General features: G+C 42.5%; 1 protein-coding gene across 1 annotated transcript in view; it reads left to right on the forward strand.

Annotated features, from left to right (window-relative positions):
• The window catches only part of LOC142710905 (uncharacterized), a 36,207-nt gene extending 29,626 nt beyond the window's left edge, over positions 1–6,581 (forward strand). Inside the window, exons 5-7 of the mRNA XM_075848574.1 lie at positions 1,321–1,419; positions 3,936–4,034; positions 4,255–6,581. Of these exons, the coding sequence (XP_075704689.1) occupies positions 1,321–1,419; positions 3,936–4,034; positions 4,255–4,703 (647 nt within the window). The 3' untranslated portion in view covers positions 4,704–6,581. The remainder of the gene's footprint in view (positions 1–1,320; positions 1,420–3,935; positions 4,035–4,254) is intronic.
• Positions 6,582–15,715: the final 9,134 nt, after the last annotated feature.

Genomic DNA, 15,715 nt, shown 5'->3' on the forward strand with positions numbered 1-15,715 from the left:
GTTTAACCCATTAGATGCTGCCTCAATAGCGACAGCGGCATCAAATGTGTTTTACAGAGGGTGGGAGGTCCGTCTGTCACCCCATCGGCAACCCCGCAAAGAAATTGTAGGGTGCAGTTGGGTTTCCATGGCAGCCGGGGGCCTAACAAAGACCCCCAGCTCTGCCTTCACAACTGCCTGTTAGTTTTACACTGACCGGCAATAATGCTGTGGTAAGCGGAGCACCCGAGCGTTATGTAAGCGCTCAGCGGATCACACGGCGGGACAAACCAGAAATACATCGTAAAAAATACATTACAGTAAAAATAAAACCGCTAAAGTGTCAAATAAATAACCGTGGCGCAATTCCTTTACCTCCCATTCCCAACATAAAACATGAAATAAAAGTTAATCAAAACTACCAAGAAAAACCACACCTTGTCCCGCAAAATCAACCCCACACACGGCGATGGCGCCGGAGAATAAAAAAGTTCCGGCTCTCGGAATGCGGCGACGCAAAAACAAGTCATTTTTTTAGGGTTTTTATTTTGCCAACGTAGGAAAAGCTAAAACTTCCACATATTGATGCGCTGCGCCGACCCATAGAATAAAGGGAACGTTATTTACACCGCGCAGTGAACGGCGTCAAATTATAGCGTGAAAATGAATCCTGGAATTGCCGCTTATGATCAATTCTCCTAAAATAAAGGTAATAAATCGTAATCAATATATTATATCCCCAAAAAATGGTGCAACTGAAAAATACAACTCGTCCCGCCAAAAACGAGCCCTGACACGGCGATGGCGGCGAAATAAAACAATGCCGGACTCTCGGGCGACGTTCACACGCTTAACAAAAAACGGCTGAAAATACCGCGCTGTTTTCAAGGGGAAACGGCTCCAAAAGAAAAACGTCTGAAGAAGTGACATGCATTTTTTTACGCGGCCGTTTTGAAAAGTGGGCGCCTAAAAAAACGCCTCGTCGGAACAAAACGCCGTGTTTTTTTCCCATTGAAATCAATGGGCAGATGTTTGGAGGCATCGTTCTGCTTCTGAGGCTTCGGCCGTTTTTGGCCCGGAAAACGTCCGAAAATAAGCCGTGTGAACGTGCCCTTAATGCAAAAACAAAAGAGAATCGTTTGTCATGGCCTGGTCATTAAGGGGTTAATGTGGCGGACTCCTGTACACTGTCACTCGCGAGGAGGAGGGTGTAGACATGGCGGCCGCTCGTCTATAGACGGTCACTGCATCATGTGGCGGACTCCAGTACACTGTCACTCGCGATTAGGAGGGTGTAGACATGGCGGCCGCTCACTCACACGTTCTCCTCTTCCTCCACAGGTTGTAGCATCAGTCCGGACATCATGCTGAGGATCAAACACGACGACCGAGAACCCGAGGAGACCGAAAAAGAGGAGGAGCAAGACACATCCAGCCCCAGTGAGTCACACTAGTCACACCCAGAGCTGCACTCACTATGCTGCTGCTACATTGTCATACTCCAGTCACACCCAGAGCTGCACCCACAATGCTGCTGCTACATGGTGTCATACTCCAGTCACACCCAGAGCTGCACTCACAATGCTGCTGCTACATTGTCATACTCCAGTCACACCCAGAGCTGCACCCACAATGCTGCTGCTACATGGTGTCATACTCCAGTCACACCCAGAGCTGCACTCACTATGCTGCTGCTACTTGGTGTCATACTCCAGTCATAGCCAGTGCGGCACTCACTATGCTGCTGCTACATTGTGTCATACTCCAGTCACACCGGAGCTGCACCCACTATGCTGCTGCTACATTGTCATACTCCAGTCACACCCAGAGCTGCACTCACTATGCTGCTGCTACATTGTCATACTCCAGTCACACCGGAGCTGCACTCACTATGCTGCTGCTACATTGTCATACTCCAGTCACACCCAGAGCTGCACTCACTATGCTGCTGCTACATTGTCATACTCCAGTCACACCCAGAGCTGCACCCACAATGCTGCTGCTACATTGTGTCATACTCCAGTCACACCGGAGCTGCACCCACTATGCTGCTGCTACTACAGGGTGTCATACTCCAGTCACACCCAGAGCTGCACCCACAATGCTGCTGCTACATTGATATGAGTCACCCCTCCGTATATACTGGTCCTAGTCATCATGTCTTATACTCCAGTCATAGCCAGAGCGGCACTCACTATGCTGCTGCGACATCATGTAATATACTCTGGTTACACCCAGAGCTGCAGTCACTATGTTGCTGCTTCTACATCATGTCTTATACAGAGCAAGTTGTTGCATTGCATTGTGGGAGATGTAGTGTTCATAGCGGGCTGTGTAGACTATGTATTTCTGCTGTGGGTGCAGGTCTCCATACAGTTTAGAGGGGGCGCTGTTCTTTATGGAGTTGGTGTTTTACTGTTGTGTGTTAACCACTGATATGTGCACCCCCCCCCGCTCCACAGACACGTGACACCCCCGGTGCAGCGGAGACATTACTGATATGTGCACCCCCGCTCCTCACAGACACGTGACACCCCCGATGCAGCGGAGACATTACTGATACGTGCACCCCCGCTCCTCACAGACACGTGACACCCCCGATGCAGCGGAGACATTACTGATATGTGCACCCCCGCTCCTCACAGACACGTGACACCCCCGATGCAGCGGAGACATTACTGATATGTGCACCCCCGCTCCTCACAGACACGTGACACCCCCGGTGCAGCGGAGACATTACTGATATGTGCACCCCCGCTCCTCACAAACACGTGACACCCCCGATGCAGCGGAGACATTACTGATATGTGCACCCCCCGCTCCTCACAGACACATGACACCCCCGATGCAGCGGAGACATTACTGATATGTGCACCCCCGCTCCTCACAGACACATGACACCCCCGATGCAGCGGAGACATTACTGATATGTGCACCCCCCGCTCCTCACAAACACGTGACACCCCCGATGCAGCGGAGACATTACTGATATGTGCACCCCCGCTCCTCACAAACACGTGACACCCCCGATGCAGCGGAGCCATTACTGATATGTGCACCCCCGCTCCTCACAGACACGTGACACTCCCAGGGCAGCGGAGACATTACTGATATGTGCACCCCCGGGCAGCGGAGACATTACTGATATGTGCACCCCCGCTCCTCACAGACACATGACACCCCCGGGGCAGCGGAGACATTACTGATATGTGCACCCCCCGCTCCTCACAGACACGTGACACCCCCGGGGCAGCGGAGACATTACTGATATGTGCACCCCCGCTCCTCACAGACACGTGACACCCCCGGGGCAGCGGAGACATTACTGATATGTGCACCCCCGCTCCTCACAGACACGTGACACCCCCGGGGCAGCGGAGACATTACTGATATGTGCACCCCCGCTCCTCACAGACACGTGACACCCCCGATGCAGCGGAGACATTACTGATATGTGCACCCCCGCTCCTCACAGACACGTGACACCCCCGGGGCAGCGGAGACATTACTGATATGTGCACCCCCGCTCCTCACAGACACGTGACACCCCCGATGCAGCGGAGACATTACTGATATGTGCACCCCCGCTCCTCACAGACACGTGACACCCCCGGGGCAGCGGAGACATTACTGATATGTGCACCCCCGCTCCTCACAGACACGTGACACCCCCGGGGCAGCGGAGACATTACTGATATGTGCACCCCCGCTCCTCACAGACACGTGACACCCCCGATGCAGCGGAGACATTACTGATATGTGCACCCCCGCTCCTCACAGACACGTGACACCCCCGGGGCAGCGGAGACATTACTGATATGTGCACCCCCGCTCCTCACAGACACGTGACACCCCCGGTGCAGCGGAGACATTACTGATATGTGCACTCCTCACAGACACGTGACGCCCCCGGTGCAGCGGAGGCGGAGACATTACTGATTGGCTTGTACTTGCAGGTATCCCCGTGTTTGATCCTGATCTTTCCCTGTGGGCGTTAAAAGAAGACTCGATCTCTCCGGAGGACGACAAGGAGCAGGCGCTGCCTACGGACACAGGTCTGTACACCTACCGCCCGGCCGGCGTTCCCCCGACATCTACCCCCCCCGGCCGGCGTTCCCCCGACATCTACCCCCCCCCCTCCCCGGCCGGCGTGCCCCGATTTAATCTTTTGCAGGGTGTCAGACCTAAAGATGAATGTGTCATGTGACCCTGCGTTGTTGCAGTCATTGGCCGCCCCCCAGGTCTCCTCAGTGACCATCTTGTTCTTCTCCTCAGATTCCGATGTCCTCTCCTTGTCGCAGCCGAACTTTGCTTCATACCGGGAAGCCTTACCGGGTATCTCCACCCTCTGTGTAAGCACTCGACCCCGCCCCGGCAAGAGGAAGCGACGCCCCCCTCAGAGGCGGAGTTATGAACAAGTACCGGACTCTGAAGAGGAAGACGTGGATGAAGACGACCACAAGCACCGGCTGCCGTGCCGTAACCTGCCCCCGGAGGAGCGAGATGAATGGATGCCCCATGAGAAGATGCTCCAGTGCGACCTGTGCGAGCGGACCTTCAGCGACCGCACCAACCCCCGAGAGACGTTCCAGTCGTGTCCTCAGTGCGGGGGCACCCTGAACCCGCTCCTCTGCCAGCTGCCTGACAGCAGCGGCTTCTCCATCCATTACCAGGAGGCTGCCGCAAACCTCGGCTTCTGCCACATGCAGGGTCCGGTGGGGTGAGTCCCCCGGGAGTGACCCCCAACATCCACACTGGATTATAATTTATTACTGGCGGCAGAATCTCCTCTTACAGTGACGTCGTGCGGTGGCGCTCCGCTCCTTGGCGTAGATTTCTGCCGTTGACTATGATCTCTTGTGCGTCCCGGCGTCCGTACTGTGGGCGAGGTCAGTGTTAGGGCCGCAGCCGTGCCTTATTCTAGTCTTCCTTCTATCACCGTTACATTGACTGGGTCGGGGGTCGTCCCTTGTTTTTAATGGGCGGAGTTACGCCCCCCCGCACTGAGCGGTGCTGGACACGGCTCTTGGATTGGGCCGGATGTGACCATTTAGGGCATTTTTATTGGGCGGCGATGCAGTGATCTCTGGGCGGAGGTTACCGCGATCATCTCCCGCGGCATCGGACAGTATTACGGAGCGCGGTTGCCGCGTTGTTTTACGTCTTTTCTGTTTTAAGAGTTTTTTTTATATATTAATGATGAACACTGGGGGCGGAGCTAAACTCCTGTGTAATATAACGGAAGCGGGGGAGGGGTGATGACCGTGGCGGCCTCTTCTTATTGGTGGCTCCGCTGGTCTGTTCCCCTCCCCCTCCCCCCTTATATTACATGGGATTCACATTTGTCTTTTACTGAAAAAAACTAGAAAAAAAAAAAACTGGGCAGGAAAGAGGCAAAAAACGTCATCAGAGGCGACTAATGCAGACCCTGTGTGGGGAGGGGTAGTTGAACCCTGTATGGGGGAGGGGTAGTTGGACCCTGTATGGGGGAGGGATAGTCGGACCCTGTATGGGGGAGGGATAGTCGGACGTGTGGCCCCTGGATGGGATAGTTGGACCCTGTATGGGGGAGGGGTAGTTGGACGTGTGGCCCCTGTATGGGGGAGGGGTAGTTGGACCCTGTATGGGGGTGGGGTAGTTGGACGTGTGGCCCCTGTATGGGGGTGGGGTAGTCGGACGTGTGGCCCCTGTATGGGGGTGGGGTAGTCGGATGTGTGGCCCCTGTATGGGGGTGGGGTAGTCGGACGTGTGGCCCCTGTATGGGGGTGGGGTAGTTGGACCGTTATCCTGTCACGGTGGACGACACCTGCGCTCCACCCACCACCGCACGTGGCACCGCAGTCCTCAGCTGACATGCAGCATTTCTTTACGTCGTTTTACAAGTGGAGCAGACTTTAGTGTGGAGAACCCCCCGTCATCACATGCTATATCCGCAGACGCTTCACTTGTGACGGGGAGAATCCTCCCTTCCCATCATGCTCGGTAATCCCTGGAAGTCGGTACAGTCGCGGTTGGGGGTTGACCTGGGGCAGCGGGTGATCTCCGGGTCAGCGCTGCCTGTATGCGCTGGATGTCAGCGGTGGCGGTCCCGGGAATCGGTGAAGGATACGAGCAGAACAAGCCGAGGCATTCACATGATGTCTGTAGTCAGCCATTGCCCTCGCAGAAGTAATGATGGGGGTTGTAGTCACTACATGTATAGTATGAGGAGCTTGTACAGCAGGGGGCGCTATCCTACCAGTTCCCATTTATTATCAATGTCCTGGATATAATCTGAGAAGCACAAGATACAAGGTGTCGCCCTGCCCCCACTGACCGGCACTGGATGAACATGTGGGCGGGGATTATACGGCGGGTGCAGGGCGATGCTGTCACTGGGATTATACAGCGGGCGGGCGCAGGGCGATGCTGTCACTAGGATTTGCGCTCTTTGATGAGTTAGAAAAGCTTCCTGTAGAGCTGCACGCACTGACCGCGATGATGTCACCGCCGCCTTCCCACTAATCCCCTCATTTAGGTAGATCGTGGTATTTTTTATCTTTTCTAACTCCCCGATCCTGTAGTGGCGATTGCAGCAATAAAGAATTCTGAGTTTTTACAAATTTGTCTTCGTTATTTATCACATGAAAAATGCAATGAAATTACTGAAACCGCGTCCGAACCGAGCACTCTAGTGACTGATATTATATACAGGGAGCACTCTAGTGACTGATATTATATACAGGGAGCATTCTAGTGACTGATATTATATACAGGGAACATTCTAGTGACTGATATTATATACAGGGAACATTCTAGTGACTGATATTATATACAGGGACATTCTAGTGACTGATATTATATACAGGGACATTCTAGTGACTGATATTATATACAGGAGCATTCTAGTGACTGATATTATACACAGGGAGCACTCTAGTGACTGATATTATATACAGGGAGCACTCTAGTGACTGATATTATATACAGGGAACATTCTAGTGACTGATATTATATACAGGGAACATTCTAGTGACTGATATTATATACAGGGACATTCTAGTGACTGATATTATATACAGGGAGCATTCTAGTGACTGATATTATATACAGGGAACATTCTAGTGACTGATATTATATACAGGGACATTCTAGTGACTGATATTATATACAGGGAACATTCTAGTAACTGATATTATATACAGGAGCATTCTAGTGACTGATATTATATACAGGGACATTCTAGTGACTGATATTATATACAGGGAACATTCTAGTGACTGATATTATATACAGGAGCATTCTAGTGACTGATATTATATACAGGGAACATTCTAGTGACTGATATTATATACAGGAGCATTCTAGTGACTGATATTATGTACAGGGAGCATTCTAGTGACTGATATTATATACAGGGAACATTCTAGTGACTGATATTATATACAGGGACATTCTAGTGACTGATATTATATACAGGGAACATTCTAGTGACTGATATTATATACAGGGACATTCTAGTGACTGATATGTACAGGGAGCATTCTAGTGACTGATATTATATACAGGAGCATTCTAGTGACTGATATTATATACAGGAACATTCTAGTGACTGATATACAGGGAGCATTCTAGTGACTGATATTATATACAGGGAACATTCTAGTGACTGATATTATATACAGGGAGCACTCTAGTGACTGATATTATATACAGGGAACATTCTAGTGACTGATATTATATACAGGGACATTCTAGTGACTGATATTATGTACAGGGAGCATTCTAGTGACTGATATTATATACAGGAGCACTCTAGTGACTGATATTATATACAGGAACATTCTAGTGACTGATATTATATACAGGAGCATTCTAGTGACTGATATATACAGGAGCATTCTAGTGACTGATTATATACAGGGAACATTCTAGTGACTGATATTATATACAGGGGACATTCTAGTGACTGATATTATATACAGGGAACATTCTAGTGACTGATATTATATACAGGGAGCATTCTAGTGACTGATATTATATACAGGGAGCATTCTAGTGACTGATATTATATACAGGGGACATTCTAGTGACTGATATTATATACAGGGAGCACTCTAGTGACTGATATTATATACAGGGAACATTCTAGTGACTGATATTATATACAGGGACATTCTAGTGACTGATATTATGTACAGGGAGCATTCTAGTGACTGATATTATATACAGGAGCACTCTAGTGACTGATATTATATACAGGAACATTCTAGTGACTGATATTATATACAGGAGCATTCTAGTGACTGATATTATATACAGGAGCATTCTAGTGACTGATATTATATACAGGGAACATTCTAGTGACTGATATTATATACAGGGGACATTCTAGTGACTGATATTATATACAGGGAACATTCTAGTGACTGATATTATATACAGGGAGCATTCTAGTGACTGATATTATATACAGGGAGCATTCTAGTGACTGATATTATATACAGGGGACATTCTAGTGACTGATATTATATACAGGGAGCACTCTAGTGACTGATATATACAGGGAACATTCTAGTGACTGATATTATATACAGGGAGCATTCTAGTGACTGATATTATATACAGGGACATTCTAGTGACTGATATTATGTTATATACAGGGAACATTCTAGTGACTGATATTATATACAGGGAACATTCTAGTGACTGATATTATATACAGGGAGCACTCTAGTGACTGATATTATATACAGGGGACATTCTAGTGACTGATATTATATACAGGGAACATTCTAGTGACTGATATTATATACAGGATCATTCTAGTGACTGATATATACAGGAACATTCTAGTGACTGATATTATATACAGGGAACATTCTAGTGACTGATATTATATACAGGGAGCATTCTAGTGACTGATATTATATACAGGGAGCATTCTAGTGACTGATATTATATACAGGGAACATTCTAGTGACTGATATTATATACAGGGAGCATTCTAGTGACTGATATTATATACAGGGAGCATTCTAGTGACTGATATTATATACAGGGAGCATTCTAGTGACTGATATTATATACAGGGAGCATTCTAGTGACTGATATTATATACAGGGAGCACTCTAGTGACTGATATTATATACAGGGAGCACTCTAGTGACTGATATTATATACAGGAACATTCTAGTGACTGATATTATATACAGGAAGCATTCTAGTGACTAATATTATATACAGGGAGCATTCTAGTGACTGATATTATATACAGGGAGCATTCTAGTGACTGATATTATATACAGGGACATTCTAGTGACTGATATTATATACAGGGAACACTCTAGTGACTGATATTATATACAGGGACATTCTAGTGACTGATATTATATACAGGGAACATTCTAGTGACTGATATACAGGGAGCATTCTAGTGACTGATATTATATACAGGGAACATTCTAGTGACTGATATTATATACAGGGACATTCTAGTGACTGATATTATATACAGGAACATTCTAGTGACTGATATTATATACAGGGAGCATTCTAGTGACTGATATTATATACAGGGAACATTCTAGTGACTGATATTATATACAGGGAACATTCTAGTGACTGATATTATATACAGGGAGCATTCTAGTGACTGATATTATATACAGGGAGCATTCTAGTGACTGATATATACAGGGAGCATTCTAGTGACAGATATTATATACAGGGAGCACTCTAGTGACTGATATTATATACAGGGGACATTCTAGTGACTGATATTATATACAGGGAACATTCTAGTGACTGATATTATATACATGGAGCATTCTAGTGACTGATATTATATACAGGGATCATTCTAGTGACTGATATTATATACAGGAGCATTCTAGTGACTGATATTATATACAGGGAGCATTCTAGTGACTGATATTATATACAGGAGCATTCTAGTGACTGATATTATATACAGAGGACATTCTAGTGACTGATATTATATACAGGGAGCACTCTAGTGACTGATATTATATACAGGAACATTCTAGTGACTGATATTATATACAGGAACATTCTAGTGACTGATATTATATACAGGAAGCATTCTAGTGACTAATATTATATACAGGGAGCATTCTAGTGACTGATATTATATACAGGGAGCATTCTAGTGACTGATATTATATACAGGGACATTCTAGTGACTGATATTATATACAGGGAGCATTCTAGTGACTGATATTATATACAGGGAGCATTCTAGTGACTGATATTATATACAGGGACATTCTAGTGACTGATATTATATACAGGGGGCATTCTAGTGACTGATATTATATACAGGGAGCACTCTAGTGACTGATATTATATACAGGAACATTCTAGTGACTGATATTATATACAGGAAGCATTCTAGTGACTGATATTATATACAGGGAGCATTCTAGTGACTGATATTATATACAGGGAACATTCTAGTGACTGATATTATATACAGGGAGCACTCTAGTGACTGATATTATATACAGGAACATTCTAGTGACTGATATTATATACAGGAAGCATTCTAGTGACTAATATTATATACAGGGAGCATTCTAGTGACTGATATTATATACAGGGAGCATTCTAGTGACTGATATTATATACAGGGACATTCTAGTGACTGATATTATATACAGGGAGCACTCTAGTGACTGATATTATATACTGGGACACTCTAGTGACTGATATTATATACAGGGAACATTCTAGTGACTGATATACAGGGAGCATTCTAGTGACTGATATTATATACAGGGAACATTCTAGTGACTGATATTATATACAGGGAGCATTCTAGTGACTGATATTCTATACAGGGAGCATTCTAGTGACTGATATTATATACAGGAGCATTCTAGTGACTGATATTATATACAGGGGACATTCTAGTGACTGATATTATATACAGGAACATTCTAGTGACTGATATTATATACAGGAAGCATTCTAGTGACTAATATTATATACAGGGAGCATTCTAGTGACTGATATTATATACAGGGAGCATTCTAGTGACTGATATTATATACAGGGACATTCTAGTGACTGATATTATATACAGGGAGCATTCTAGTGACTGATATTATATACAGGGAGCATTCTAGTGACTGATATTATATACAGGGAGCATTCTAGTGACTGATATTATATACAGGGAGCATTCTAGTGACTGATATTATATACAGGGACATTCTAGTGACTGATATTATATACAGGGAACATTCTAGTGACTGATATTATATACAGGAGCATTCTAGTGACTGATATTATATACAGGAGCATTCTAGTGACTGATATTATATACAGGGAGCATTCTAGTGACTGATATTATATACAGGAAACATTCTAGTGACTGATATTATATACAGGGACATTCTAGTGACTGATATTATATACAGGGAGCATTCTAGTGACAGATATTATATACAGGGAGCATTCTAGTGACTGATATTATATACAGGAAACATTCTAGTGACTGATATTATATACAGGGAACATTCTAGTGACTGATATTATATACAGGAGCATTCTAGTGACTGATATTATATACAGGGAGCATTCTAGTGACTGATATTCTATACAGGGAGCATTCTAGTGACTGATATTATATACAGGAAACATTCTAGTGACTGATATTATATACAGGAGCATTCTAGTGACTGATATGTACAGGAACATTCTAGTGACTGATATTATATACAGGGAACATTCTAGTGACTGATATTATATACAGGGAGCATTCTAGTGACTGATATTATATACAGGGAACATTCTAGTGACTGATATTATATACAGGGAGCATTCTAGTGACTGATATTATATACAGGAGCATTCTAGTGACTGATATTATATACAGGGAGCATTCTAGTGACTGATATTATATTCAGGGAGCATTCTAGTGACTGATATTATATACAGGGAGCATTCTAGTGACTGATATTATATACAGGAACATTCTAGTGACTGATATTATATACAGGGAGCATTCTAGTAACTGATATTATATACAGGGAACATTCTAGTGACTGATATTATATACAGGGAACATTCTACTGACTGATATTATATACAGGGAACATTCTACTGACTGATATTATATACAGGGAGCACTCTAGTGACTGATATTATATACAGGGAACATTCTAGTGACTGATATTATATACAGGGAGCATTCTAGTGACTGATATTATATACAGGGAACATTCTAGTGACTGATATTATATACAGGGAACATTCTAGTGACTGATATTATATACAGGAACATTCTAGTGACTGATATTATATTCAGGGAACATTCTAGTGACTGATATTATATACAGGATCATTCTAGTGACTGATATTATATACAGGGAACATTCTAGTGACTGATATTATATACAGGGAACATTCTAGTGACTGATATTATATACAGGAACATTCTAATGACTGATATTATATACAGGGAACATTCTAGTGACTGATATTATATACAGGAACATTCTAGTGACTGATATTATATACAGGGAGCATTCTAGTGACTGATATTATATACAGGAACATTCTAGTGACTGATATTATACACAGGGAACATTCTAGTGACTGATATTATATACAGGGAACATTCTAGTGACTGATATTATATACAGGAACATTCTAGTGACTGATATTATATACAGGGAACATTCTAGTGACTGATATTATATACAGGAACATTCTAGTGACTGATATTATATACAGGGAACATTCTAGTGACTGATATTATATACAGGAACATTCTAGTGACTGATATTATATACAGGGAACATTCTAGTGACTGATATATACAGGAACATTCTAGTGACTGATATTATATACAGGAGCATTCTAGTGACTGATATATACAGGAACATTCTAGTGACTGATATTATATACAGGGAGCATTCTAGTGACTGATATTATATACAGGAGCATTCTAGTGACTGATATATACAGGGAGCATTCTAGTGACTGATATATACAGGAACATTCTAGTGACTGATATTATATACAGGGAACATTCTAGTGACTGATATTATATACAGGAACATTCTAGTGACTGATATTATATACAGGGACATTGTAGTGACTGATATTATATACAGGGAGCATTCTAGTGACTGATATTATATACAGGAGCATTCTAGTGACTGATATTATGTACAGGGAACATTCTAGTGACTGATATTATATACAGGGAACATTCTAGTGACTGATATTATATACAGGAGCATTCTAGTGACTGATATTATATACATGGACATTCTACTGACTGATATTATATACAGGAGCATTCTAGTGACTGATATTATATACAGGGAACATTCTAGTGGCTGATATTATATACAGGAGCATTCTAGTGACTGATATTATATACAGGGAGCATTCTAGTGACTGATATTATATACAGGAACATTCTAGTGACTGATAGTATATACAGGAACATTCTAGTGACTGATATTATATACAGGGACATTCTAGTGACTGATATTATATACAGGAGCATTCTAGTGACTGATATTATATACAGGGAGCATTCTAGTGACTGATATTATATACAGGGAGCATTCTAGTGACTGATATTAAATACAGGGACATTGTAGTGACTGATATTATATACAGGGAACATTCTAGTGACTGATATTATATACAGGGAGCATTCTAGTGACTGATATTATATAAAGGGAACATTCTAGTGACTGATATTATATACAGGGAGCATTTTAGTGACTGATATTATATACAGGAGCATTCTAGTGACTGATATTATATACAGGATCATTCTAGTGACTGATATTATATACAGGGGACATTCTAGTGACTGATATTATATACAGGGAGCATTCTAGTGACTGATATTATATACAGGGAGCATTCTAGTGACTAATATTATATACAGGATCATTCTAGTGACTGATATTATATACAGGGAGCATTCTAGTGACTGATATTATATACAGGGAGCATTCTAGTGACTGATATTATATACAGGAACATTCTAGTGACTGATATTATACACAGGGAACATTCTAGTGACTGATATTATATACAGGGAGCATTCTAGTGACTGATATTATATACAGGGAACAATTCTAGTGACTAATATTATATACAGGGAGCATTCTAGTGACTGATATTATATACAGAAGCATTCTAGTGACTGATATTATATGCAGGGAACATTCTAGTGACTGATATTATATACAGGGAACATTCTAGTGACTGATATTATATACAGGGAACATTCTAGTGACTGATATTATATACAGGAACATTCTAGTGACTGATATTATATACAGGGAACATTTTAGTGACTGATATTATATACAGGAAACATTCTACTGACTGATATTATATACAGGAGCATTCTAGTGACTGATATTATATACAGGGAACAATTCTAGTGACTAATATTATATACAGGGAGCATTCTAGTGACTGATATTATATACAGGAGCATTCTAGTGACTGATATTATGTACAGGGAACATTCTAGTGACTGATATTATATACAGGGAACATTCTACTGACTGATATTATATACAGGAGCATTCTAGTGACTGATATTATATACAGGGAGCATTCTAGTGACTGATATTATATACAGGAACATTCTAGTGACTGATAGTATATACAGGAACATTCTAGTGACTGATATTATATACAGGGACATTCTAGTGACTGATATTATATACAGGAGCATTCTAGTGACTGATATTATATACAGGAGCATTCTAGTGACTGATATATACAGGGAGCATTCTAGTGACTGATATTATATACAGGGAACATTCTAGTGACTGATATTATATACAGGGAGCATTCTAGTGACTGATATTATATACAGGGAACATTCTAGTGACTGATATTATATACAGGGAGCATTCTAGTGACTGATATTATATACAGGAGCATTCTAGTGACTGATATTATATACAGGGAGCATTCTAGTGACTGATATTATATACAGGGAGCATTCTAGTGACTGATATTATATACAGGGAGCATTCTAGTGACTGATATTATATACAGGAACATTCTAGTGACTGATATTATATACAGGGAGCATTCTAGTGACTGATATTATATACAGGGAACATTCTAGTGACTGATATTATATACAGGGAACATTTTAGTGACTGATATTATATACAGGAACATTCTAGTGACTGATATTATATACAGGAAACATTCTACTGACTGATATTATATACAGGAGCATTCTAGTGACTGATATTATATACAGGGAACAATTCTAGTGACTAATATTATATACAGGGAGCATTCTAGTGACTGATATTATATACAGGAGCATTCTAGTGACTGATATTATGTACAGGGAACATTCTAGTGACTGATATTATATACAGGGAACATTCTACTGACTGATATTATATACAGGAGCATTCTAGTGACTGATATTATATACAGGGAGCATTCTAGTGACTGATATTATATACAGGAACATTCTAGTGACTGATAGTATATACAGGAACATTCTAGTGACTGATATTATATACAGGGACATTCTAGTGACTGATATTATATACAGGAGCATTCTAGTGACTGATATTATATACAGGAGCATTCTAGTGACTGATATATACAGGGAGCATTCTAGTGACTGATATTATATACAGGGAACATTCTAGTGACTGATATTATATACAGGGAGCATTCTAGTGACTGATATTATATACAGGGAACATTCTAGTGA

The sequence above is a fragment of the Rhinoderma darwinii genome, unplaced genomic scaffold, assembly GCF_050947455.1.
Source record: "Rhinoderma darwinii isolate aRhiDar2 unplaced genomic scaffold, aRhiDar2.hap1 Scaffold_428, whole genome shotgun sequence".
Lineage (NCBI taxonomy): Eukaryota > Metazoa > Chordata > Amphibia > Anura > Rhinodermatidae > Rhinoderma > Rhinoderma darwinii.